We start from the raw sequence: 23,209 nt of genomic DNA, 5'->3' as shown, positions 1-23,209 counted from the left end.
CGTTTATAACGACTGAAGGTGGATCAGGAGAGCTCCCACCAGCCTCAGAAACCAGTGGTGCTCCGGACGTGGAACATGGAGTCTCCCCACAACTACGAGAACAGCCAGCATGAGACCACTGTCTTCGCTTGTCCCGGCGCCACCTCCTTCGAGGTGGAGTTTGACGAACGCTGCGAGACGGAGAAGAGGTCGCCGATGCACTGCAACGCCTTCCCACACATCTGTTTGGGGAAACTCTTTGTGACAGCGTCTCACTCAGCGTTTCCTCTTGATCCTCACAGATACGACTATCTAGAGTTCACAGACTCCAGAGGTGGGAAGGTGCGCTACGATATGAAGGTCGGGAGTGAGAAATGGCCAAAGGTAAGCGAGCCGAAGCCGAGTAACTATCGGAGCAGAAAGTTGTTGTCACTTCGTCCCGCTACCTGTCCGTCTCTCCGCTCCTACAGAAGGTGACGTTTGACGCTGGACCTCAGCTGCAGTTCCTGTTCCACTCTGACAGCAGCAATAACGAGTGGGGATATAAGTTCACGGTGACGGCGCTGGGTCTGCCAGACATTACCATTTCCTGGATGTCAGACCAGCAGTTACTGGTGGCCCGCCTCATGGGCCGCCTTGCATCCAGAACCCTGGCACTGAAATCTCCTTACGGTGAGGTTTAAAACTCCAACAGGAAGATCACAGTTGCTTTGTTTCAATTGTTGTTACGCTGACTTTTAAGTGTAAACCAGAAGAGTTACATTTTGTGTATTCTGCTCTTCTTTTCTTCTTCTTTTCCTTTTTCTTCTCCTTCTTCTTTTTCTTCTTCTTATTCTTCAGAGATCCGCAGCGTGAAGGAGCTTCCGCCAGGAAAAATGTCCCACGTTCAGGCTTCGCCTTTGTGGAAGCCCATCCTACGACACGGCTTGAGTGAAACACGGGAGACAAATCCCACCAGAAAAGCCCCCGACCAGGTTAGTCTGCCTGAACTGTGGGTAGAGTGGTCGTTTTGTGATCGGAAGGTTGTAGGTTCGATTCCAGGTTCCTCCTGCCACATGTCGACTTGCCTTTGGGCAAAGCACTTAACCCCAAATAAATGTGTGAGTGTGAATGGGTGAATGTGACTGTAAAGCGCTCTGAGTGGTCAAAATTAACTGTGCTTTCCCACAGTTTTTAATACTTGCTTCACTTTAAATAACACATAGTGATGCATGTATTGTACCCTTAATATTTAACATAAACCCCCAAATTTTCATCAGTCTTCCATGATTGATTAGCGTTGTTGTTGATATAAATGACGGTTCTCTTTTATTTGTCCCGGTGATTTGTAGATGGACGCCTCAGTTTTGGATGAGATCTCGGTCTTCCTTGAGGACTTTGCACGGTGGAACCCTTCACAGGAACCGTCGGAGCATAAAGCAGAACTAATGCGGACCCTGGTGCAGGCTTGCAGAAAGCACTCCATGAGCAACGAGATCGTCGCCGGGGCAAAGACGGACCAGGCTGTGAACGCCATCTGGGCCGCCATGGTGTACCACACCCCGGCCCTCAACCAGGCCCTGAAGGCATATGGTAGCGCTAGCTCTGATTGGCTGTCAGGTTTCCTAGCAATAGTTGGACCTTGTTGTGGTTAAATCTAGCTGATGTGTCACTCCTTTTCGTCTCTAGTTAATCAGGACTGCAAGTCCTTTCTGAGTGAAGATTTTGTGCAAGTTTACCTCCTGGCAGACAGCATCAGAACATGGATGGTGAGTTTTCCTCCCATGATTTGTGTCTGCATCAAATCACTGCTCCTGATTGCATTTTTTCCCCTTTCAGTTGGAGATGAAGCAGAGATACCTTGTTGGCAAAATGAACATTTACGATGATAAAGACGGGAGTCCAGAGGAAGTTACCATGGATTCTCTGGGTAAGGAATCCAGATAATCTCATTCCGAACTTCCGTCTCTTGGAGAGCGTTCGCTCATCGTCGCCACTGTCTTTTTTTTTTTCCCCAGCTGAGATGTGCATCGAGAAGAGCCTCCTACTGTTTCGTTTCCCTCCTTGCGGAAAGTCATGTCAGGGTGCTGGGGACTCTAAAACGACTCTGCTCAGCTCAAGCTCGATCTCAGAAGGAGACTTCCAGCCCGCCTCCCCGCAGCCGGGATTACCTGACGAGGCCGTCGACGGCAGACTTAGTCAGAGTCAGCCGTCCGCCTCTCAGCCCCCAAACCCCTCGCCCTCCGAGCAGAGCATGCGGGGCCACAAGGACCCCACGGAGAGCCTCCCCGCCCATCCGGCGGCCGGGGAGCCGGCCTCTCCCTCCACGTTCCCCCGTAAAGCTCCGTTCAGCCGCTCGCGCCTTCGCCTCCTGTCCTGTCGCTCCGTGGAGGAATCCCACATGACCCCCTCTGTCAAGGAGCGCTACCCGATCCTCAAACACATCCTGAACTTTATGAAGGACCAGGCTCTCACCACAGCAAGGTACACCATTAGCACCAGATTGTTCTGTAAAGTCCATAAAAGTCACGTTAGATATTAGTTTTGACACCATAGCCACTTTTTCTAATCGTTTCTAGCTTTTTGTTATAGATCGCTACTAATCAGTGAAAAATGTCAGTGTTGTGTAATACTACTCCATGCCACTAGGTGGAGACGTTGACGAGAATGAATGAGAAACGGTAGCAAGAGTAAGAGAGAGGACGTTCATTTTGTCATGGTGTGGAAACAAAACACGTTCTTGAATAACTCGGTGCATTTATTTAGCGTAGCACAGCAAGTACAACTAACCGAACAATGCCGTCATACTTCTGACCTGGGATGTAAACAGATTAGTAACTACTGAAGCTGAAATTATTCCATTCCATTACTTGTATGTATTTGTTGCTAAACGTTCCTATACCAGTTAGGGAGGTTAAAGTTGAGCCACTACTTTTGTGCCCCCATCTCGAAAGTTGGTCGGTAACAAGCAGCCTCTAAGAAGTGAAGCAGGACTACGAGTTTATCGTCACTGTATATTTGTTAGTGGGTCTGAAACGATTAGTCGATAATCGTAAACTAATTTAGTAATCAATTAATCGTTTACTGGAGCTTACAGACTCAAAAATGTGATTTGTTGAAAAAAACAAAAAAAAACACGCTCAGAGAAGTAATTAAGCCAGAACTGCACAAACATATAAACATTTTGCATTAAAGAAGAAGAAAAAAACTTTCTTTGTAAACATGTACTTCCCAGAATTCCTTAAGTAGCTAGTTCAAATTCTGTAAAAAAAAAAAAAATTTTAAAAAATCTCTTATTAAGCACCTTTTGCTCTCCACCTATTCATCTGTTAATTCTATAAGATCGTCAGTATTTTAGCCCTGAACTGTGTCCATGTTTAGTCAAGCAGAAAGGGCTGAGCTTTTCACGTGTTGGTGTTAGAAGTTGTTTGTTTTTTCCTGCAGGTGATCAAGCGCACACTAAATTAAAGTTATGTTATTACATTTTAGAAAATAAAATATATTTTTTTAGTTTAAAAAATGTATTATCAGATTATTTGCACCTTTGAATGCATTTCTAATACGTATTAAATAGATGGAATTGTCAAAAATAAAACGCTTAAGAGGTTAAATGGAAAAATGCTCAGAATTTACAATCCAATCAGAGCAATCGTAAGGTAATCGATTATTTTATTAGTTGCAGCCTGTTTTTCTGTGAACCAGTTTTCCGCTGGAAGTTAACTGTAACATTGTCTGAATTGTCGCTTCCTCTCTCGGCAGCATCTTGCAAACCCTGGCCCTGAACAAGGCCCAGGCTCTGAGTGTGTGCAAGGTGCTGGAGATGATTCAGCAGTGTTTACGTTCCCTGGGACAGCCGCACCTCTTCCAGCCGCACTGCATCCTGTTCCTGCAGGAGCTGCTGGCCTGCCAGAAAGACTTCACCAGGTATATCGACCAGCAGTCCAGGAATACGCGAACGTGCCGCACGTTCGACAAATAACCGTCAATCGTTTTTGTTTGTGCTTCTCAGTTATTTCTCCCAGTTGTCAGACAGCGGGCAGAAACTTGGGGAGGAGGTCAGGCGTTCTTACCATCAGCTGGTCCTCATGCTGGTGGAGGCGGTTCAGGGCTTCAGCAGTCTCAACGAGAAGTAAGACGTTTCTTATATTCCTGTTTTTACTCAGAGCAGATGAATACATGCCGTCAGCAGCAATCGGTGTCAGAGTGCGTTTAGTGTGCAGTCAGCTGATCCTGATCTCTGCTCTCCAGAGCTCTGCTCCCGGCCCTGTCGTGTGTGCAGAGCTGCTTTTTGCACCTCCTGGACATGAACTGGGAGGTGCAGGACCTTCCTCTCTTCCAGAGCATAAAGCTCCCAGTACTCCTGCTCACGATGTCGCAAGAGAACATCAGCGTTCACGACATCGCCATCAGGTAAGCGACACGTAACACGCAAACTGTCTAACGCTTGGCGTCTCACTGAGCGCCGTTTTAGACACATTGCGGGATGAAATCTAAAAGGTTCGCTTCCCGTTGCTTCAAACTCAGTCAGTGGACGGAGGAGGACGAAATCGCTGACTACAAGAAGAACCAGGAATGGATGGACGAGTGCATGGACGGCATGTTTGAAAAGTGGTACGACAAAATCGACGAAGAGGAGTCCGTGGAGGACAGGAGGAAGGTATTCTAAAGAAGTTCTGGTTAGGAACAGGGCGGTCTTACCTGATTTGTGCCCGTTTGTGATAAATACGTGTCTAAATGCGTTTTTCCTTCAGATGCACATGTTTATTGCCCGCTACTGTGACCTGCTGAATGTGGTGATTTCCTGCGACGGCTGTGAGAGGATGGCTCCATGGCACCGCTACCGATGTCTGCAGTGCATGGACATGGACCTATGCAAGACCTGCTTCCTGAGTGAGCGCATCACACATTGGCAATTTATCAAAATGATCTACATCACAAAAATCAGCCCCCCAAGTGTTGCTGAGATGCAACATTTTGTAGGATGCCACATCCGTTCTGTCCACTACTACTGTACATGGAAATTTCTTTTGTTCATTTGTGTCGCGCGTGTGTGTGTGTGTGTGATACAGACCTTAAAAAGTCTTAACATTTTAGCTGTTGATACCTGCAGACACCCTCCAACAACAACACACAGCCAGAAAGCCATTGATCGGGTCAAACGGAGGTTCTTTGTTTGTGTTCAGGCGGAGCCAAACCCGAAGGTCACGAGGACGATCACGAGATGGTGAACATGGAGTACGCCTGCGATCACTGTCAGGGCCTCATCGTTGGCAGCAGGATCAACTGCAACGTCTGCGAGGACTTTGACTTGTGCTTTGGTTGCTACAACGCCAAGAAGTATCCTGACAGGTAGACTGTTTTATCGCCCTGCTTTGAAAAACACACAGGATTTTGTGGCTAACTGTTGCTTCTTATTTTATTTTATTTTTTAGCCATTTACCCACCCATCGCATCACTGTGTACCCCATGGTGACCATACGAATCAGTGACCGTCACCGCCTCATCCAGCCCTACATCCACAACTACTCGTGGCTCCTGTTCGCTGCGTTGGCCCTGTACTCCTCCGAGCTGAGCAGTGAGAAGCAAACAGAGGGAGAGTGTTTAGACGGCAAAACCCTGGAGCTGGCTTCAGACCTGCAGGCGCACTGCTCCCAGCTTATCACCGACTGTTTGCTCAAAGGCCAGACTGGCAAGGGTAGGTCTATTTTATTTTTCTCATTTTTGTACAGTTTAGGGCCATCTAGTGGCCAGGTTGGAGAAAACACCCGTCTTTACTGTTACCCCAGCAATAGGTTACATCGTTTTCTGGTGATATTGGGACAGGAACATAAAAGAAAAACATGTGGAGGGAAGGAAAGAAAGAAAATAGGACTGAAATTAACAAATGAAAGAAAAGCAACAGAGAGGAAAGAGTGAAGGGAAGTAAAATGCATAGCAGGAAAAAGAGGAAAGTCGGAGGCAGAGCTAGGAAGGAAAATAAACGAGAGAGAAAAGAGCAAAAAACAGGAGAGTAAAAGAAGGAATGAAGCTGAGGGCTGAAAAATGTATTGGAAAGAAGGAAAAGAGGGATGTAAAGGTAGGAAAGAAAAGAGTACTTTAAAGCAGGGAGAGAAAATGAAGGAAGGAAACTGAAGGAATAAAAGGAAGGGGAAAAATGCAGAAAGAAGTATGTGGGAAATAGGTGGAAAGAAATGAGGACGGAGAAGACAGACAGGAAGAAAAGGGAGAGAAAGAATCTATTAACGGGTTTCCAAAAACCCCCAAACACGTTTCAGGGTTTTGCTCTGTAACACATCTCCACCTCTCTGTGCTGCACTCAGGCCTCCGCTCCTCCAACCTGCTCGCTCTGCTCTCCTCCAACGAGTCGGCGTCCGAGAGCGAGCTGGGCCCGGCGTCGCCTCAGACCTCCCAGGAGCTCAGCTCGGCCACGGACACCTCGTCGCTCCCAGGCAGCACGGCCGCCATCTGCTCTCCGCTGTCTCCCAAGAACGAGGTCGGCAGCAGCCTGACGGCGCGCGGCCGCGCGGAGGCAAACAGAACTCGCCGGGTTTTAAATCGTATCGATCGCTTTCCCCCTCAGCTTAAAGACAAGAAGGCAGGGGAGCCAAGTCCTCCTCCTGACTTATCCATACCCCGGAGCTCTGCAGAGGGAGACAAAAAGAAGCTGGTTGCTCAGGACACCCTGGACTCGGGGAGCCTCAGCCAGACTCCCTCCGTCTCCAGCGAGGATCCGCTTTCTCCTGTAGTTCGACGTAGGTGCTTAGATCCCTCACAATCACCTCACAGTTTATTAGTGGCTCTAAGAAACTCGTCTTTTTTTAACAACGTTTCAGCTTCAGAATCAGGACCAGGAGCTCTCAACTCCCCGGCGTCTGACGTCGTCAAGGAGACGGACGAGAGGGTGCCGCAGGTCCCGCTGCAGGAGCACGTGTTCTCCGAGTGCTCCAGAGAGAGGATCCTAGGACTGCTGGCGGCGATGCTCCCATCAGCTAAACCAGTATGTGGAGCTAATTGTTTTTTGGTTTTTGGGTGGGTAGGGGTTGCTCTGGAAAAAAAATAGTCGCTCCAATGGATTTAACCTTTTCCTCTTGCTGTTTAAAGTGACAGCAGGGTCTTATTTCTAGGATTAGCCCTTTTAAAAGTTTATATAAATGAATCCTGTTAAACTCACCTTGATTTCTGAAGCAGTGAGAATTCCAGTTTGTGCACTATTTGTATTATTTCTTAATTATCTGCATTTTTCAATTAAAAAAACATAATGCAGAGTTTGTACAAGTGCTTGAAATCCTTGAAAATGCTTAAAAGGTTCACTAAGTGATTGGTTTCTGCATGATGAATCATATTTCCAATTTAACTTTGGATCTTAAGTGAAATCGGACCAAACTTCTCATGTTTTAGCTTAGTTACTATTATGAAAATTATTTCATCATGGGGAAAAATATTGGGAAAAATAATTTTTTTTAGAGATTTTTTTTGTAACTTGTGTGTGAGAGAAATTTCAAGACATCAAATTTTGTTACATTGTAATTTACCTCATCCCTGCTGTAAAATACTTTCACTCTATATTAATAACAGTAATAATAAGTGATATAATGCAACAGTGAATAGTTCGTTTGTGTTGCTTTTATCTCCAACATGTGTTGCTGGGAAAAGTGTGAAAACTTGTCTTCGAAAACGCTTGAAAAGTGCTCGAATTTGACTGCCGACAAAGCGAGCCGAACCCTGGTGACGTTTCCGTCTCCTCTGTCCACAGGGCAGCACCCTCAGCCTGTCCAGCCTGAGCTCCATCCTGCCTCGTCTTTTCAGAGCCGTCATCTCCAACGCCGGCTCTCTGAACGAGACCTACCACCTCTCCCTCGGGCTCCTGGGTCAGCTGCTGCTTCGCATCACTCCGGCAGAAGCCGACGCCGCCGTCACCGAGGCGCTGGCGGACAAATACGAGCTACTGATGCAAGGGGACGCCGCCTGCTCAGACACTCAGGGCTGGAAGACCACCCAGCTGCTGTTCAGCCTCGGAGCCGTCTGCTTAGACAGGTAAATAACGGCACAACACACACACACACACACACACACACACACACACACACACACACACACACACACACACACACACACACACACTGGATTATCGTGTCTCCAGAACAGTTGAAGCGGCTTGACAGTGCATAAAAACATTAATCAGAAAATGTCTTTATTTCTGTTACTTGCGATTACTTTTCTGCTTACAGCTGATAAAACCATGTTCAGGATTAGAATATTACATCAGATGAATTTAAAATATATATATATTCAATACAAAATTCTGGACTCGGTGTAATTCCTGCTTGCAGGTTCATAAAAATACTTTTAATGTGACAAACAAGCCTCTTTGGACTGCATTCTCTGATTTATTGAGTGTGATTGTACACCTGGCAACATTTGCAGCTGTAGGTTTGAATGAACTCCTTTTTATAGGATTTAGAATGAATCAAGTTTATCTGCGTAGCAAAATTTCAGCAACTAGCACTTTACATCATAAAAACACAAAAATAAAAAGTCATAAAAATGACTTGGAGAAACCAGTAGCAAACGTTTCATTTTGAGTGCCATCATCAATACGTTTGTATAATATATGTTGGGCAATGTTTCGTTTATTGTGGTTTAAATGCAGCTCTAAACCGGTGGGTTTTTATCCTCCATTTAAAGGAACCCAGTGTTTCAGGTGTTTTGCAGTTTTCTGGAAGTTTGTTCCAGGTTTGCGGTGCGGAGAAGCTGAATGCTGCTTCTCTGTGCTTGAAGACAAGTTAACAGCCAAAACAAAAAGCTAACTCACTGGTTCTGGCACATGAACCACTACAAATCTGCGTAGTGTCTTCAGAGGAAGAACTGATAAAAAGTTAATCATTTTCTGTAATATTGATGTTTGGTTTTTCTGATTAGCTCTGCTGTTCCAGCCGAAAGGGAGGCGTTGGAGTTTACATAGTTTTGCCTCTGGTGGGACGTAACTTATTAAACTTTTAATCAAGAAAAAAAAAAGTGTGATTACAAGTGAAATATTGCTTTGTTGTGTTCGGACCAGATTGGATCTCTAAAGGCTTTTTTTTTTGTTCTGATGTTCTCCAAAGTTTGCCAAGTATTCATCAAGTCCACACGAGTTCTTCACCAGAAAAAAATGTGACAGATTCACACATTTCATTTCCTCCTTTTGGGATGGATGAGACACTTTTGATCTGAACTGTTTGCAGCCGCATCGGCCTGGACTGGGCGTGCACCGTGGCGGACATTTTGCACACCCTGAACACCTGCCCCGAGTGGAGCGCGGTCATCGCCGCCTTCACCGACCACTGCGTCCAGCAGCTCCCCAAGACTCTGAAACGAACCAACCTCTTCACCCTGCTGGTGCTGGTGGGCTTCCCCGAGGTAAGCCAGCGCGCGTCGCCCGAACGCGTCGCTCCCCCGCCCCCGTCCTGAGCGAGCTTAGCGTCGGGTAACTCCTGGCGGCGTCTCTCCAGGTGCTGTGCGTGGGAACCCAGACGGTGTTCATCGACAACGCCAACGAACAGCACAACATGATCCTGCTGAAGCACTTCACGGAGAAGAACCATGCCGCTGTGGTCGACGTTAAGACGCGCAAGAGGAAAACAGGTTAGTCCGGTTAAAACGAGGGGGACGACTGCTGATAGCATGGAGATCCTCAAAAAGTCTTAAAGTCGGCTTTAAGTACATGAATCACAGGTCTTTAATTTTGTCATGGCGGAACCATTTAATCTCGCGTATTCTTGCAGGCTATGCGATATTTCGTTGTTGGTTTTATGTCGGTAATCTGCGAGTTTCTTTCACAGTGAAGGATTACCAGCTTATCCAGTCTCAGGATTCCACCACAACCAGCCTCCCAGCACAGCCGGCGAGTCACAGCTGCCAGAAAACTCTCCTGAGTCGCTACCTGAGCAACTTCACATCCATCATCAGCCACCTTTTACAGGCGAACCAGGACAATGGTTTTCCTGATGCGGTGGAGGCTTCCTGGGTGCTCTCTCTGGCTCTTAAAGGACTCTACAACACGCTGAAGGTAGCTGCCAATCACAATCCACACACAAGTCTATCTGAGCGTGTCCTTCCTCTCACGCACTCTGCTCTGCTGGGGCAGAAGCACGGCGTGGAGCACGCGCACGAGGCCATCCAGCAGTCCGGCCTGACCCAGCTGCTGGTCAGGAAGTGCAGCAAGGGGACGGGCTTCAGCAAGCTGTGGCTGCTGCGGGACCTGGAGATCCTCTCCATCATGCTGTACTCCTCCAAGAGGGAGATCCACTCCATGGCCCAAGACCCCGAGCGAGACCAGAGGGAGCAGGAGAAGGAGCACGACTCGGACCACTCCAGCTGCGGCGCCGACGACGCCGACGGCAACAGGCCCGACCCCTTGGAAGGGCTCGACGAGGAGACAAAGATTTGCTTCCAGGTGGATTAGCAAAACGCTTGGAAAGCCGTGCAGTAAATTATCTACAAATATACTAAGCATAGTTGTTTTTTTTTTTCTTGTTGTTTATGTAGATCACCCACGATGCCTTAAACGCTCCTCTGCCAATTCTGCGTGCCATGTATGAGCTGCAGATGAAGAGGACCGACTCCTTCTTCCTGGAGGTGCAGAAGAGGTCAGCATCATCAAGATATCAACTTAAACGTCCGTCCGGTAGACTCTGCGATTTTGGACCAAAATTGCAACATTTGTTCCATTTTCAGCTGCTGTAGTTCGCTTTCACACTCCACTGTGTCAAACAATCCAAACTAACTGATAAAAACCTGTTCCCCTTTCTCGCCTGTGGAGGCGCCGCGCCAGAAACCACTGAAGGAAACGACACAAAACCTCTGAAAAAGAAACCGAGCGCAACTTTCTTCTTTGAGAAATGTGAACGGAAATGGAGTGGAGTGAGATCTGACTGGTTGTAGGATTTCTTTTTTTTTTGTCTTTGGTAAAAGACAAAGAGCCATTTATCCCATGTTGTTTTTGGGATGCATTTACCCAGAATGCCCTGCGCTGTAATCTGCTTCCTGCTTTGGAGCGGTCTCCAATAATAGGTCAACACAATTGTGAAGCAGAGTAAAAAGAGGATGCATGGTTTCCTTTTTTTATTAATAAATGAAAACTGTAAATTCAGCCCGTTTTACCCTGACACACCTAAATAAAGTGTGTTTTCAGGTTCGATGGAGAGGAGATTAAAACGGATGAGACAATCAGGACTCTTGCTCAGAAGTGGCAGCCGTCCAGGCGGCTTCGCTCCGAGGAGAGAAACACCAAAGCTGTGGACACCGACATGATCGTGATTTCTTGCATGGTAAGCTGTCTGAAAAATCCTTTTTAAATCACTTTTCTTTTTCAGCAATCATAGCTCTACTCTTTGCTCCTCTGCGTCTCCCCACAGTCTAAACCCAGTCACTGTGAAAAAGCAACAGAGGAAATCAACGTGGTGGCCCAGAAGCTCATAACCAATTCGGAGACCGACCTGCAGCTCAGCTACGCCAAACAGAGGCGCTCCAAAAGCTCGGCGCTGCTCCACAAGGAGCTGGACGTGCGCAGCAACCGGGCGGTCCGCCAGTACCTGGTGAAGGTCAACCAGGCCATCGCCACGCTCTACGCCCGCCACGTCCTGGCCCTGCTGCTGGCCGACTGGCCCGCCGAGGCGCCGCTGAGTGAGGAGGCCCTGGAGCTGAGCGGCGCCTCGCACATGGCCTACATCCTGGACATGCTGATGCAGCTGGAGGAGAGGCCGCTCTGGGAGAAGGTGACAGCCGAGTTCCAGGCACGGCTGCTGCTGCTGCTTGGGCACCGTAAACTTTACGTATTTGTTGTTGCCGATCAGATTCTGCAGAGGGTGCTGAAGGGCTGCAGCCAGAGCATGCTGTCCAGTCTGTCGCTCACGGCCTGCCAGTTCATGGAGGAGCCGGGCATGGCCATGCAGGCCAGAGAGTCCAAACACCCATACGACAACAACACCAACTTTGAGGTTAGGGGAAACTGTTTTTAAATTAGCTTCAGCTGGACGTATAAACCGTACAGATTCTATGTTGTGTCGCTAACGCCACTGCAAAAACAGAAACCCTTACAAAGTGTTTTTCTAGTTTCTAGTGCAAATATCTTATTACACCAAGACAAAAAAATAACTTCAAAGTAACTTTTCAGCACTATTTAATTGTTTTAAGTCAATAATTCCTTACTGTTGATTTTTAAAAAGTACTAGTTATAAGTGAAATAAGCTGCCAGTACAAGAAGACATTTTAAATTATAACTTGGGAAACATGTCTTGTTCCACTGACAGATTATTTAAATAACTGGTAGTTTTTCATTAATATTAAGGATTTGTCGACTTAAAACAAGCTACTAAAAAGTTACTTGTGAGTTAGTTTTGTCTTATTTCTAGTTTATTAAGATATTTGCACCAGAAACTAAACAAAAATACTTGGTAAGATTTTGTGTTTTCGCAGTGAGCAGAAAGAGAAAAGCAAATGCATCTCAGGTTAAAGGCAAAAAAAGACAAAAAAAAACTTTTTGAAAATGTTAATTTTTAATCACCTTCAATAAGTCATGATCACTCGAACTCTTCAGGACAAGGTTCACATCCCTGGAGCCATCTACCTGTCGGTAAAATTCGACTCGCGCTGCTACACGGAGGAAGGCTGCGACGAGCTCATCATGTCCAGCAGCAGCGACTTCCTCCAGGACGTCCACAACTTCAGCGGATCTCCGCAGAAGTGGTCCGACTTTGAGATCCCTGGTGACAGCAGCTGCTTTTTGCTTCTATTTTTTGTTTTGTTTTTAAGCTCAAATGTTTGTATGCGTGACTTTCCCTGACAAGTCCTTTTGTTTTCATTTCAGGCGATACCTTATATTACAAGTTTATGTCAGACATGAGCAACACAGAGTGGGGATACAAGTTCACCGTAACGGGAGGCCACAGGGGGCGCTTCCAGACAGGTAGCTTCCTCTGACTGACGTCAGTCAACCTCAAAACGTTTCAGATGGAGTCATCTTTTAGCCTCGTTGATCTTATTTTTATTATTTTTCACATCTCTCATCAGGTTTTGAGATACTCAAACAAATGCTAGCTGACGTCCGAGTGCTCAGCCACCTGCCGCTGGCCGACATCTGGGAGTGGCAAGTGGGCGTGGCCTGTCGACAGACTGGAAGCCAGCGGCTCAAAGCCGTCCACTTGTTGCTCCGTCTCCTGCAGTGTCGGAGTGAGACGTAAGTCCAGCCTTCCTTCTACTCTACATTAGCCCATTAGACATATTTCAGTTTTCAGGAATGAGATATTTTAAAACGTTGCCGAAATCTAGAGCAAAGTTCATCCTAATGCCTTATCCAGCAGTAGACGCAGCTCACCTGAACACGAGCTTTGCATAGAGCCCCTGATAAATGTCCTTGTTGTCACCACAGAGATTAGTTAAACTATGTGTTTAAAAAAATTTTTGCATAAGTGCAAACTCACCTGTGACCTGGTCGCATAATATGAAAAGCTGGAGCTTGCACAGACTCTCTATGTGCAGATAGCTTGGACTGTTTTATCACCATCCATTGTTATCGTCATTCTTTTACACTGTTTAATGCTCTCTTTCTTTCTGTTGCAAGAATTGACGATAAATGTGACGATACCCGTGGTATTAACTTGGATAAATCTGCCTGTGGCGTCTGTTGGTGTCTGTCCTCCAGAGCCTGTGAGCTGACGCTGCTGCGGCCTCTGTGGCAGCTCTTTATGTCCATGGAAAACAACTTGAGCCAGGATCCGACCAGCATATCCGTGCTGCTGCCTCTTCACAGAGCTCTCACCGAGCTCTTCTTCATCGCAGAGGCCCGTGCCATTGTGAGTATACGTTCTTGGATTAAAGGGGCAGTATTATGAGAAATTGACTTTCCTGAGCTTAATATCAGGTTACAATGTCACTCCCTCATCAAAAACATACCTGGAGTGTTGCTTTGATTCCTCTAATCTCCTGTGGCAACCATTCATGGGTGAGGAAATGCTTTCTCTCACCAAGCAGTACCTTCTCCACCTTTTCTCTGCCTCACACAGCATCCCTCCCCAGCAGCTCCCCTACTCAGCTCCTTCAGACTAGCAGCAGCAGCAATTAGCAAACATCTGGTGGAACTGCCCATCTGCTGTCAGGGTGTCCGCGCATCTAAAATGTCTTAAATTCATGTATCTTAAATGAAGATCTTACAATGCCTTAAATTTGTTTGAAAATGTAAGATACCCTTAAATATGTTAAGGTCTTAAATTTTGTTGTGGCAAAACTGTTTAATGTATTTTTTTTTCTCGTGGGACTTTTCTGTCAGTAGCATGCAAACATCTTCATTGCATTCTTCTAAGGCTAATGACAGTTTGCTGCTAATATACTCTTGCTAGCTACCCAGCTAGCTTTTTTGCCTATTTGGGTCAATTTCTTTGAAAATCCAGCATTTTAACGGGTATGGGATCCGGATTGCTCTTTAAGGTCATTCCTGACATTTCCTGTAAAGCAGCTTACACCAGAAGTAAGCTGCTTTACAGGAAATGTTTCATCTATGATTTCTGTTCTCTGAAAGAGACAAAGAAGAACACCTGTAGTGTGAGAGATATCACACTTCTGACTGGAGACGCTCTCTAATCCAGCCTTTAGGCAGATGGCATTTTGATTAAGTGAGAGGCTCATCTGCACTTTAGAACATCAGTCAACAATCGTCACTCAGCTGAGTGGCAGCTTTTCACCGAGCCAAGTGTGGACTTCTGTCCTTCAGCAAAAAAAAAACCCCAGCAGACTAAGAGTCAGTTACAATAGAAGTTGCATGGAACATGGTCCATCTCCAAGGATCACATCCACCTGCAATATGTTGTCTCCTCTGCTGCCGGGGCCACACTGGAGATTTGATTGGTTTTACGCAAAATTAAGTTTCTGTAGTTTTTTCTTATATATGGCAATCAAAGTCAAAGAGATGGTATAACATTTAAGAATTTACCACTCAGTCAAAACCAATGCAGGATTCTTTAAAATGGAACAATCGTCTGCTCATATCCATTCACATTTTCCTTTTTAATACTACCGGTTGTGTCCCTCACCCACTAATAGTTCTCCATATTGATGTATGAAATGTTTGGCAGACTAAAAGCTCCCAATCTGAACTACATTTGCTATCTATAACCACAGTTACATTGTTGTTAGTTTTCCAAGATGGCTGATGGGTAATTTCTGTGACATCATTGCAGACAACTTGTTTTACTGCATGGGGTAGATAGATAGTTAGCTCATTGCCTTCTGAGGGCCAGTGTGGGTTGGCCCTCACAGACTTGGAGGGAAGATGAGAAATAAAATGCAAAAATAAAATTGAATCAATTTTTTCATCCTAATTATTTTATATTATATTGTTTTATCACAAAATCTGTTCTGTTTTTCAATAATTGCAAAGTATAAGTTAAAACATCTTTGCTTCTCCAGCTAGCGTAGCAAACGCAAAACAGAAAAATTGACAGAACCTAAAATAAGCCCAGGAATAAAAATTTACCAGGCTGCATTTAAGCTAAGCGAATGGCATAATTACTGAATAATGAATGAATGTGGTTAAGCCAGTCATAGTTCCTTTACATATTTTGTAGCATTGTCTGTAGGTTTGCTAAGGGAGTCTCCGCCCAGAAGCTAACGGCTAATTTTCCTGGTCCGTCCATTGAAGAAAACCCCACCTATTTTCAACGTGGGGGGGGGGAGATATTTTTAGCTGCACATGGCAGAAAGGAGGAGAGAACAGAATTTAGTCGACATTTTTCTTCTTTTCCCCTCTGTATCTGTCTCTCCACTTGATGACCATGTTTTTCTCTCAGCCCACCTGCTCTGGCTGTGGCTGTGGCTCCGGGCCAAAGCCCAGCCATGCCATCTGCCACACAGGCTCGGTGCACACTGCCTTCTGGAAGAGAAGAGATGCTATCTAAACTTTAATTGATATTCTCTCTATCTCTCTCTTTTTTTCTTCTTCTTCGCTCATCATGAATTATTTAACTACATCTAGGGGATTATAAGTGCGTCATTAGCCGGGAGTTTCCCTCGCTGTAGATGCAACTGGAGCAGACAGCCCCAGAAAAAACACCACCTCTCTGAAACCATCAGGGTCTGGCCGGGGAGACCCGAAGTGTCGGTTCTGTCTATAAAATTACATCAGCCGAGCGACGTTGCAGCTTGTTACCAAAAAAAAAAAAAAAAAGAGGGGGGAATGGCAGCAGGTGGACAGCAGGGGGCAGTAGCAGTGCTTCACACAGAATGCCCTTCATGGACATTGCGGTCCTGCGTCTGCAATGATACAAGAAGGCGTCAAACTCAACGCAGCGACTTTCATGCTGCATCAAGAAAGATGCGGCGCTTCCACAACCCAAACGTGACGCATCCACTTCTTAATCACAGCTTCAGACAAAAGATTTGCCAGAAGTAAATAACAGCTGCAGGTACTGTTTATTCAGAAAAGTTGAATTCACTTCTCTAGATGCGAGTCACGGTTCTGCTGCAAATTTTTCCAGTCTGTCTTACCTTTTTTAATTGATGTTGATTTCAGAGGGGTTGTTTTTTTAATGTATTTATTTATACCAGTCATTCTGAAAATGAAATGAGGCAGTGAAAGCCTTCATTAGCTGTTGTAACATGCAAACCTGGACCAACTTTTACTTCCCTCCACAGAGAGAAAGTCCAGCCAACAGTTTGTCCACCAATATGGAAATATGGGAAGAAAAAAAATAAGTAAAAATATTCGACAGAAATGTGTTGAAACGAAATGAAACATGAATAAATGCAGGTGCGCAGCAGGTTGCCACATCCTGTGCGACCATATAGCGAGAAGCTTATTGTTCATTCAAACGTGGCCGTATTAGGTCTGAGCCTGCAGAAAGCTGGCTTCAGACATCCAGAGCTGCTCTCATCTCCAGCATTGATCCCAGCTCTTTTGTCTGCACTTAATGTTCTGATCCCCTGAGATTCGGTGCACTCCTCCTCACCCCAGGAAGTGCGCGCTTTATATTTAGCAATCAAAACACAGTGTGTCACGCTCTGCTGACTGTACATTCGGTCCAAGAATGTTTTCCCCCAGCATAAACATTCGGCGTGCTGCGAGAGGAATTGGGAAGCAGGGCTCTGGAGTTCGTCTCCAGAGCCGTAAAAGCTCCATTTTGACCACTTTTCACCCCAGTGCAGTCTTATCTTTGTTTATCTAACATGAAATGTGTCCGCCCTTGGAGTGTCTTGCATGTGTTATTGGAGATTTTATGTGAGAAATCCAGTGCAAAGAAGTACACGCGGAAGAACAATGATGCATGTTTTCTGTAATTTATTTAAATTTTTACAACAACAAAAAAAAAAACATCTGGAAAGTGTGGCATGCATTTATTTTCATGGCCCCAAAATCCATGGTGCCAATTGTTTTGTCTGCTTCAATAAGCAATGAATCAATTAATAGCACGATGAGTTAAAATAACATAAATAATTTCCGTTCTGGTGATTAATATTTCTTATTTATGGTTTTAGTTGTGTTGGTTTCCTTTTTATATTGTTTTTTGTTGTGTTTTATTTTGGACATTTAAGATATTTTACAGTTCCAGTGTTCTGCACAAAACTGGAGTTTATCCGTCTTTGAGAGGGCAAACATGCATTATTATGCCACTGTTGGTACATTTCTTGAAAGTTGCCTCACATTATCGTACATCGCAATAATTACTGGAGCAATTTATCGTCCAGCAACATTCATCGTGATAATAGCTTTGCCACGATGCAGCCCCTTTTTCTATAACGTTGAATAACTTTTCCAGCAATCTACTGTTAATTTTGATTCAAGAGCAGCAGAAGTTACCCTCCATGCTCACCTCTGACTGTGTCGGCGAGAAGCATGAAGGTTGTTCTTGTTGCTCTCTTCTTGTTTTACTTCAAATTTTGAAAGGCAAACTTCTCATTTCCCAGAAACAAGGAATCCTCCAGGAGTATCTGCTCGCCATGACGACCGACGAGCAGCTCCTCCGCCACACCGCTATGGTAAGAACTAATCTCCTGTGACATCATTGGAGACAACTTGTTTTACTGCATGGGGTAGATAGATAGTTAGCTCGTGGCCTTCTGAGGGCCAGTGCGGGTTGGCCCTGACAGACTTGGAGGGAAGATGAGAAATAAAATGCAAAAATACAATTTTTCTCTGAAAGAGAAATTTGTTCAGTCTTTCCCGACTTTTTGTCGCCGGTTGTTTCCTGAAATCCAAACGTCACTTGGCGGAACCTCCCGAGCCGCGCGTCGTGGTCTCTGTCGTTCGGCGCGGCGGCGCCTGGATGAAGGTAGCGCTCAGTAGCCGCCCCGCTCCCTGTAGGGGTATGCAACTCTCTTTCTACCACGCAGTCTCCCCGATTCAAGTCGCGGTGAGTCAGCTTGCTTCAGGAGTCTCTGTTTGCGTGTGAATCAGCGAGATGTTGACACCAAGCGGATCCCCTCGGCACCCCTTACCTCTTGTTTTTTTTATTTTTTTTTTCAAAGCGTGTGGGCCGCGCTCACGGCTAATGCGTTTTATAATTACAGTCCATTAGCATCTGCGGCAGAGCAAGCCACGGCGTCCTCCGTACCGAGGGCCCCTTCGACGCGCAGGCGGGGCCTGAAGGCGCTCCAGAGGAGCGGAGGGACAAAAAACACCACTGTGGGTGGTTCTGCTGAGCAGTTACCTAATACCTGTCGGGTGGAAAACAAAGCCGTGGGTGACTTGTCACGCCAGACGCGGGTTCGGTTTGCATGAAATTGACTGGAGTTCAAATTTCACCGACTTCGTGTTTCGGTCCATTTTTCTTGCATTTGATTGGTCGGCAGATTGTTTTGAAAAAGACCTAAAATCGCGTCAAACTCAAGAATCAAGTCTGACTTAACTTCTGTGGCCTTCTGGACTCTAATTCGACAGAGAATTATGACCATGATAAGACAACAGGAAATGAATGAAGTTGTAGTTATATGAGAATACTGTCAGTTTTGCGACTTTGTTCTCCTAATCCTACAAATTATTTTCTCGTTAGTCCAACTTTATTGCCGTATTATTTCAACTTCATTCTCATACGACTTTATTCTTGCAATTTAATTTTTTATTTTTCTTAGAATGGCCCTTCTTCAGTCAGAGGCCTCTTCAGATTTGTTGCAAGACTGACTGCTGTCAGAGATCCTTCTCGCAGACAGCCTCACCGTCCACAGAGACATTTTTGAATTGAATTGAATAAGTTCTGCTTCATTATTTTGTGAGAATCAGCTTTTCCAAACAAATTATACTAGTTCAGTGGTTTTCCAAATTGGTCTGTTATGAACATTTATATTTTAACTTGCCAACTGCTAAACAGGGTTTTTTAAATGTATCTATTTTTTGTTGATAAAACTCCTGCTCTTAAATCCCATGGCTGCAGCAAGATGTACTTTGCATTTCACTCACGTCTTTCCTGTTTTAGCTCCATATTTGGTTAACAAATAACTGTGTATTTTTCTACTAGATTTCCATAGTAGTAAAACTTGGCAACAAATAAATGCTTTTCACTGCATCCCCAGAACGAAGAGGGTATAATTTTCTTTTTGACATGACTGCATTCGTTTGAAAAATCAAAACAAAAAAAGAACGAACCAGCTTAAGTTTTTGCAGAGAGAAACACTAACCCGTGATTTTTAGTTGATATTTAATTATCCTGACCTATTCTGTTTTATTTATCTTTCTTTAAGTTCACTGACAGTCCAGAGTTAAACTCATCGATGCTTTCTTTTTTCTGTTTTTTTTTTTTTTAACTGTTCAGGCTCTGAAAAACATCGCCGCCATCAGCCTGGCCATCAGCTACCCCAACAAATCCACGAAGCTGCTCAACATGGCCCCGTGAGAGATTTCCCCGAAGAAAAACGTGGGAGAACGTCCCACTGGTTGGTTTCACCAGAAAGTCGTGGGAGGAAACCGTCCCTCACCATCCAGTGCAGGTCCCCCTCGCCCCCTTCTCCTCCTCTGTCGAGTGTCTTCCCGTACTCACCAAGAACCACGTTGACATCAGCCGAGGAGGGGAGCACTTTCCACACTTCTTCACAATCCTTTTTGCCTTAGAAGAATTCAGTATATCAGCATGTGCTTTCACAGATAGTGGGACAGTTTGTGTGGGGTTTTGTTTTTTCCTCCACTTGATGCTTTGCTAAAGGACATGAAGTGTGCCAAATTAGCATCCTTCAAGGGGAAGTATGTTCTGTTATTTCCCTGCCTTTTTTTTTTTTCAGAGCAGCAGCTACTCTGGATTACGAAGTTGATCGTGGTGAAAATGGGTCACCTTGGCAACTTGCATCTCTCAGCAGACATGTAGAGCATCCTAAAAATACTGTCCAGGACGTTGGAGTCTCATTAGTCACCACAGAGCGAAGGAAGTGACCCACTCGCTTAATCCGCTCGTTTCTTCATTTCCCCCATTTTTGACATTCATCGCTCTTCTTCTGACGACCCTTCATCATCGTCAACCTCCTCTGTTTGTTACTGTACTTGCAGGAACAAATGATCGAACAGTACCAGTTTGGTTTGTAACCACAGATGCAATATGGCTCATACCCAGGGTGCCATGCCATCAAGGGGTGGCAACAGTCAAAAATAATCAGTTGTCCTTTAAGGAAGTTCTCAGTCGCTTCTTCGAATGTTGGTGGGTGCCTCCTTGTGTTGTCCAAACTGTAAACGGAGATAAAGTAACGAGTACGAGTTGACATTTGTAAAATCTTTATTCTGTCTGCAAAAACCCAAAAGAACTCATGTGGGACACTTCCAATCGGGATTAGAGCAAACTCAGCCTGAGACAAGCGTGAATTCTGCAACGTATATGGACAGATCCTCCAGCCATTAACAAGCCGTTTTAAATGATGAAACCGTAATTTATTAAAACCGTCCGAAACGTTGCATTTATCCGCTGCGTGCATCAGACTTTATGGAACTCTGTTTTGGTTTTTGTTTTATTAAAGTTGATTCCTATTGGTTTTAGTCAAACCCCACTGCAGCGTTCCACAATCGCCATTGAAAGTAACGGTGATCAATTTACAGTTTAACCGATTAACTGTTATTTTATGGGTTTGTTTTCACGGCCGCGATTCTTCGAGCGTAACGGAATCGCGAAGCTTCGCTGTTGACGCTAAAGAGGCAAATGCGAGGAACAGCACGTGTGTAAAATCCCGTATGTACAGCACTAGACCATTCCTAACACAGGTTACTATAGCAACGTGGAGACTTTATACGGATTTCTCATGCTACGTGTTAAAAGTATAATCCCACTTTCATTCACACTAACCCCCCCACTGTATGAACGTCACCACGCACATGTAGTCACGTTTGTCACCTCCGAAAGAAAAACCTGTGCATTTTACAGATTTACTCTTCTGTTTCTCAACTAAAACCATTTCTATCCGTAGTTTTATGCCAAAGAAACGTCTCATTTTGAGCCATAAAACATCTCAGAAAGAGCAACCGGAGGAGTTGGCGATGCTTCGCTGTGATTCGCTGGGGCGGTGGAAACATTTACACATCACTGGGTTTCATTTCTTTCTAGATTCGCTTCGTTTTTTTTTTGTTTCGTTCTCCCCCCCACCCCTGTTTTGCCGTGCCCCCCGACATGGGCCGCGGGACGGCTCGGTGGTTTAGTTTACACAAAACAAACATCAGCTGCAACGAGGAGAGAAGAAGAAACGCGTGGCCTCCGTTTGGCTTCCGTGACGCCTCACCTATCTATGACGTGCCTATGGTTCAAAGTAAAGCAATCATGATTTATTTCATGTTATTAATTCTATTTTAAATAAGAAATATATTGTTTAATTGAAGGTTTTTGTAACTTTTTAGTTATTTTGTTGGGTTTCTTTGTTTTGCAATGATGCTTGATTTAAGGCTAACTAATTTGAATGTAAATACCTGTGAATATCAGTTGCACAGAATAAGGACTTTGATAATGACCCCATTTAAAAAAAAAAAAACGAGAGAGAGAGGGAGAGGAAAACTTTATCCGACACAAACAGATGGACACTTTGAATCCGATTTTGTATGCACGGTGTTGTTAAACTTCAAACGAACTGCTTGGGTTGAAACGTGATCCATTTGTAATAAAAACAGAAATGACGTAAAAATGATCTTTTCTATCATCTTTTTGTGTTTGGGGCTCAGGTGGGAATTTCTGATTTTTGATTACGGCGAAACACCGCAACAGGGACACAGCAGCTGCGTTTCCATTGACCACATCATAATGCAGATTGTAACAATGAGACTAAAATTGGCCTAATGGAAACACTGATTTCAAAACAAATCATGTTTTTTGATAAAAATGTTTTTTGTTTTTTTTTGTGCTACGATGTGATTTTTCGGCTGTATTGAAATCAGTGTACTGTATAGGGGCCGTTGTAGATGGGGGCGGGGGGGAGAACATTTCCACCAAAATGTTTTCAGACTTAGAAATGACCTTGTTTTTGGATGTTTTTGGTTTTTTTACATTTATCTACATTGAACTTAATATATATTCTGCCAAACTGCAATGGAAACCCTGTTTTTGCATCACAAGACTCGTGATCAACAACCGGATGTTGCTGCTGTAACGGAAAAGACAACGAAGACGACAGGAAGTAGATGGATTGTGGCACCACATATTTTTTCACGATTTATCACGCAGAAAAACCTATTGACGTGTGATTTTAATTGCATTTCTTATTTAATGGAAACATTGACAGTCAATGGGTTTTTTTGTTTGTTTTTTCTACATTGGTGGAATAGTTTTCCGCACATTTGTTACGGAAACGCAGCTAATGGAGGGGAAACTAAAGGGACTCCATTCCTTTTTGCTTCAGGTTTTTCATGTCCTCCCAAAATAACTCTCTTCGTTTTGTCACAGAAATCTCCAATGGTTTCAGTTTGCAATGGTTTCAGTTTGTCAGCCCGTCTCCACAAACTCAAATAGTTAATCTCCCATCATTTATTTTGTCCTGATAATCCATTGGTATGCCTTTTTTTTTCCCGCTCTGGGCCTGGTTTTATCAAAGGCCCTCTCAGCCTCCATCCTCCCGCCTGGCTCTGCTTATCTCTCCCATGCCTGTAATATGGAATCTCACCGACAGCCCTGATGATGAGAGTGATGATCACTGGGGCGATAATGACATCAAATGGAGGAAATACTCAATAAGGCTCCAGATGATTCAGTGCCCCTCTGTGCTGCTGTAGCCTCCACACTGGCATGACTCAGCTCTCCTCCTACTGCTCCACTCTCCTCCCATTTAGCTC

The 23,209-nt window shown here is 44.8% G+C and overlaps 1 protein-coding gene across 1 annotated transcript in view; it reads left to right on the top strand.

Moving 5' to 3' along the window:
- Window positions 1-22,071, top strand: part of zzef1 (zinc finger, ZZ-type with EF hand domain 1) — a 34,716-nt gene extending 12,645 nt beyond the window's left edge. Inside the window, exons 22-54 of the mRNA XM_014994708.2 lie at window positions 19-188; window positions 282-363; window positions 450-651; window positions 820-953; window positions 1,311-1,551; window positions 1,648-1,727; window positions 1,798-1,888; window positions 1,977-2,442; window positions 3,718-3,882; window positions 3,968-4,087; window positions 4,207-4,368; window positions 4,483-4,615; window positions 4,710-4,848; window positions 5,142-5,307; window positions 5,391-5,653; window positions 6,279-6,451; window positions 6,539-6,710; window positions 6,792-6,955; window positions 7,712-7,992; window positions 9,183-9,357; window positions 9,450-9,582; window positions 9,780-10,006; window positions 10,085-10,393; window positions 10,486-10,586; window positions 11,132-11,267; window positions 11,355-11,714; window positions 11,793-11,936; window positions 12,536-12,704; window positions 12,806-12,904; window positions 13,009-13,174; window positions 13,640-13,790; window positions 17,893-17,964; window positions 19,734-22,071. Of these exons, the coding sequence (XP_014850194.2) occupies window positions 19-188; window positions 282-363; window positions 450-651; window positions 820-953; window positions 1,311-1,551; window positions 1,648-1,727; window positions 1,798-1,888; window positions 1,977-2,442; window positions 3,718-3,882; window positions 3,968-4,087; window positions 4,207-4,368; window positions 4,483-4,615; window positions 4,710-4,848; window positions 5,142-5,307; window positions 5,391-5,653; window positions 6,279-6,451; window positions 6,539-6,710; window positions 6,792-6,955; window positions 7,712-7,992; window positions 9,183-9,357; window positions 9,450-9,582; window positions 9,780-10,006; window positions 10,085-10,393; window positions 10,486-10,586; window positions 11,132-11,267; window positions 11,355-11,714; window positions 11,793-11,936; window positions 12,536-12,704; window positions 12,806-12,904; window positions 13,009-13,174; window positions 13,640-13,790; window positions 17,893-17,964; window positions 19,734-19,814 (5,727 nt within the window). The 3' untranslated portion in view covers window positions 19,815-22,071. The remainder of the gene's footprint in view (window positions 1-18; window positions 189-281; window positions 364-449; window positions 652-819; window positions 954-1,310; window positions 1,552-1,647; window positions 1,728-1,797; window positions 1,889-1,976; window positions 2,443-3,717; window positions 3,883-3,967; window positions 4,088-4,206; window positions 4,369-4,482; window positions 4,616-4,709; window positions 4,849-5,141; window positions 5,308-5,390; window positions 5,654-6,278; window positions 6,452-6,538; window positions 6,711-6,791; window positions 6,956-7,711; window positions 7,993-9,182; window positions 9,358-9,449; window positions 9,583-9,779; window positions 10,007-10,084; window positions 10,394-10,485; window positions 10,587-11,131; window positions 11,268-11,354; window positions 11,715-11,792; window positions 11,937-12,535; window positions 12,705-12,805; window positions 12,905-13,008; window positions 13,175-13,639; window positions 13,791-17,892; window positions 17,965-19,733) is intronic.
- The last annotated feature ends 1,138 nt before the right edge of the window (window positions 22,072-23,209 follow it).

This window comes from Poecilia mexicana, unplaced genomic scaffold, assembly GCF_051168715.1.
Source record: "Poecilia mexicana isolate PSO_F unplaced genomic scaffold, ASM5116871v1 scaffold_14, whole genome shotgun sequence".
NCBI lineage: Eukaryota > Metazoa > Chordata > Actinopteri > Cyprinodontiformes > Poeciliidae > Poecilia > Poecilia mexicana.
The sequence above is the reverse complement of the archived record's forward strand: the minus strand, read 5'-3'. Positions and strand labels throughout refer to the sequence as shown.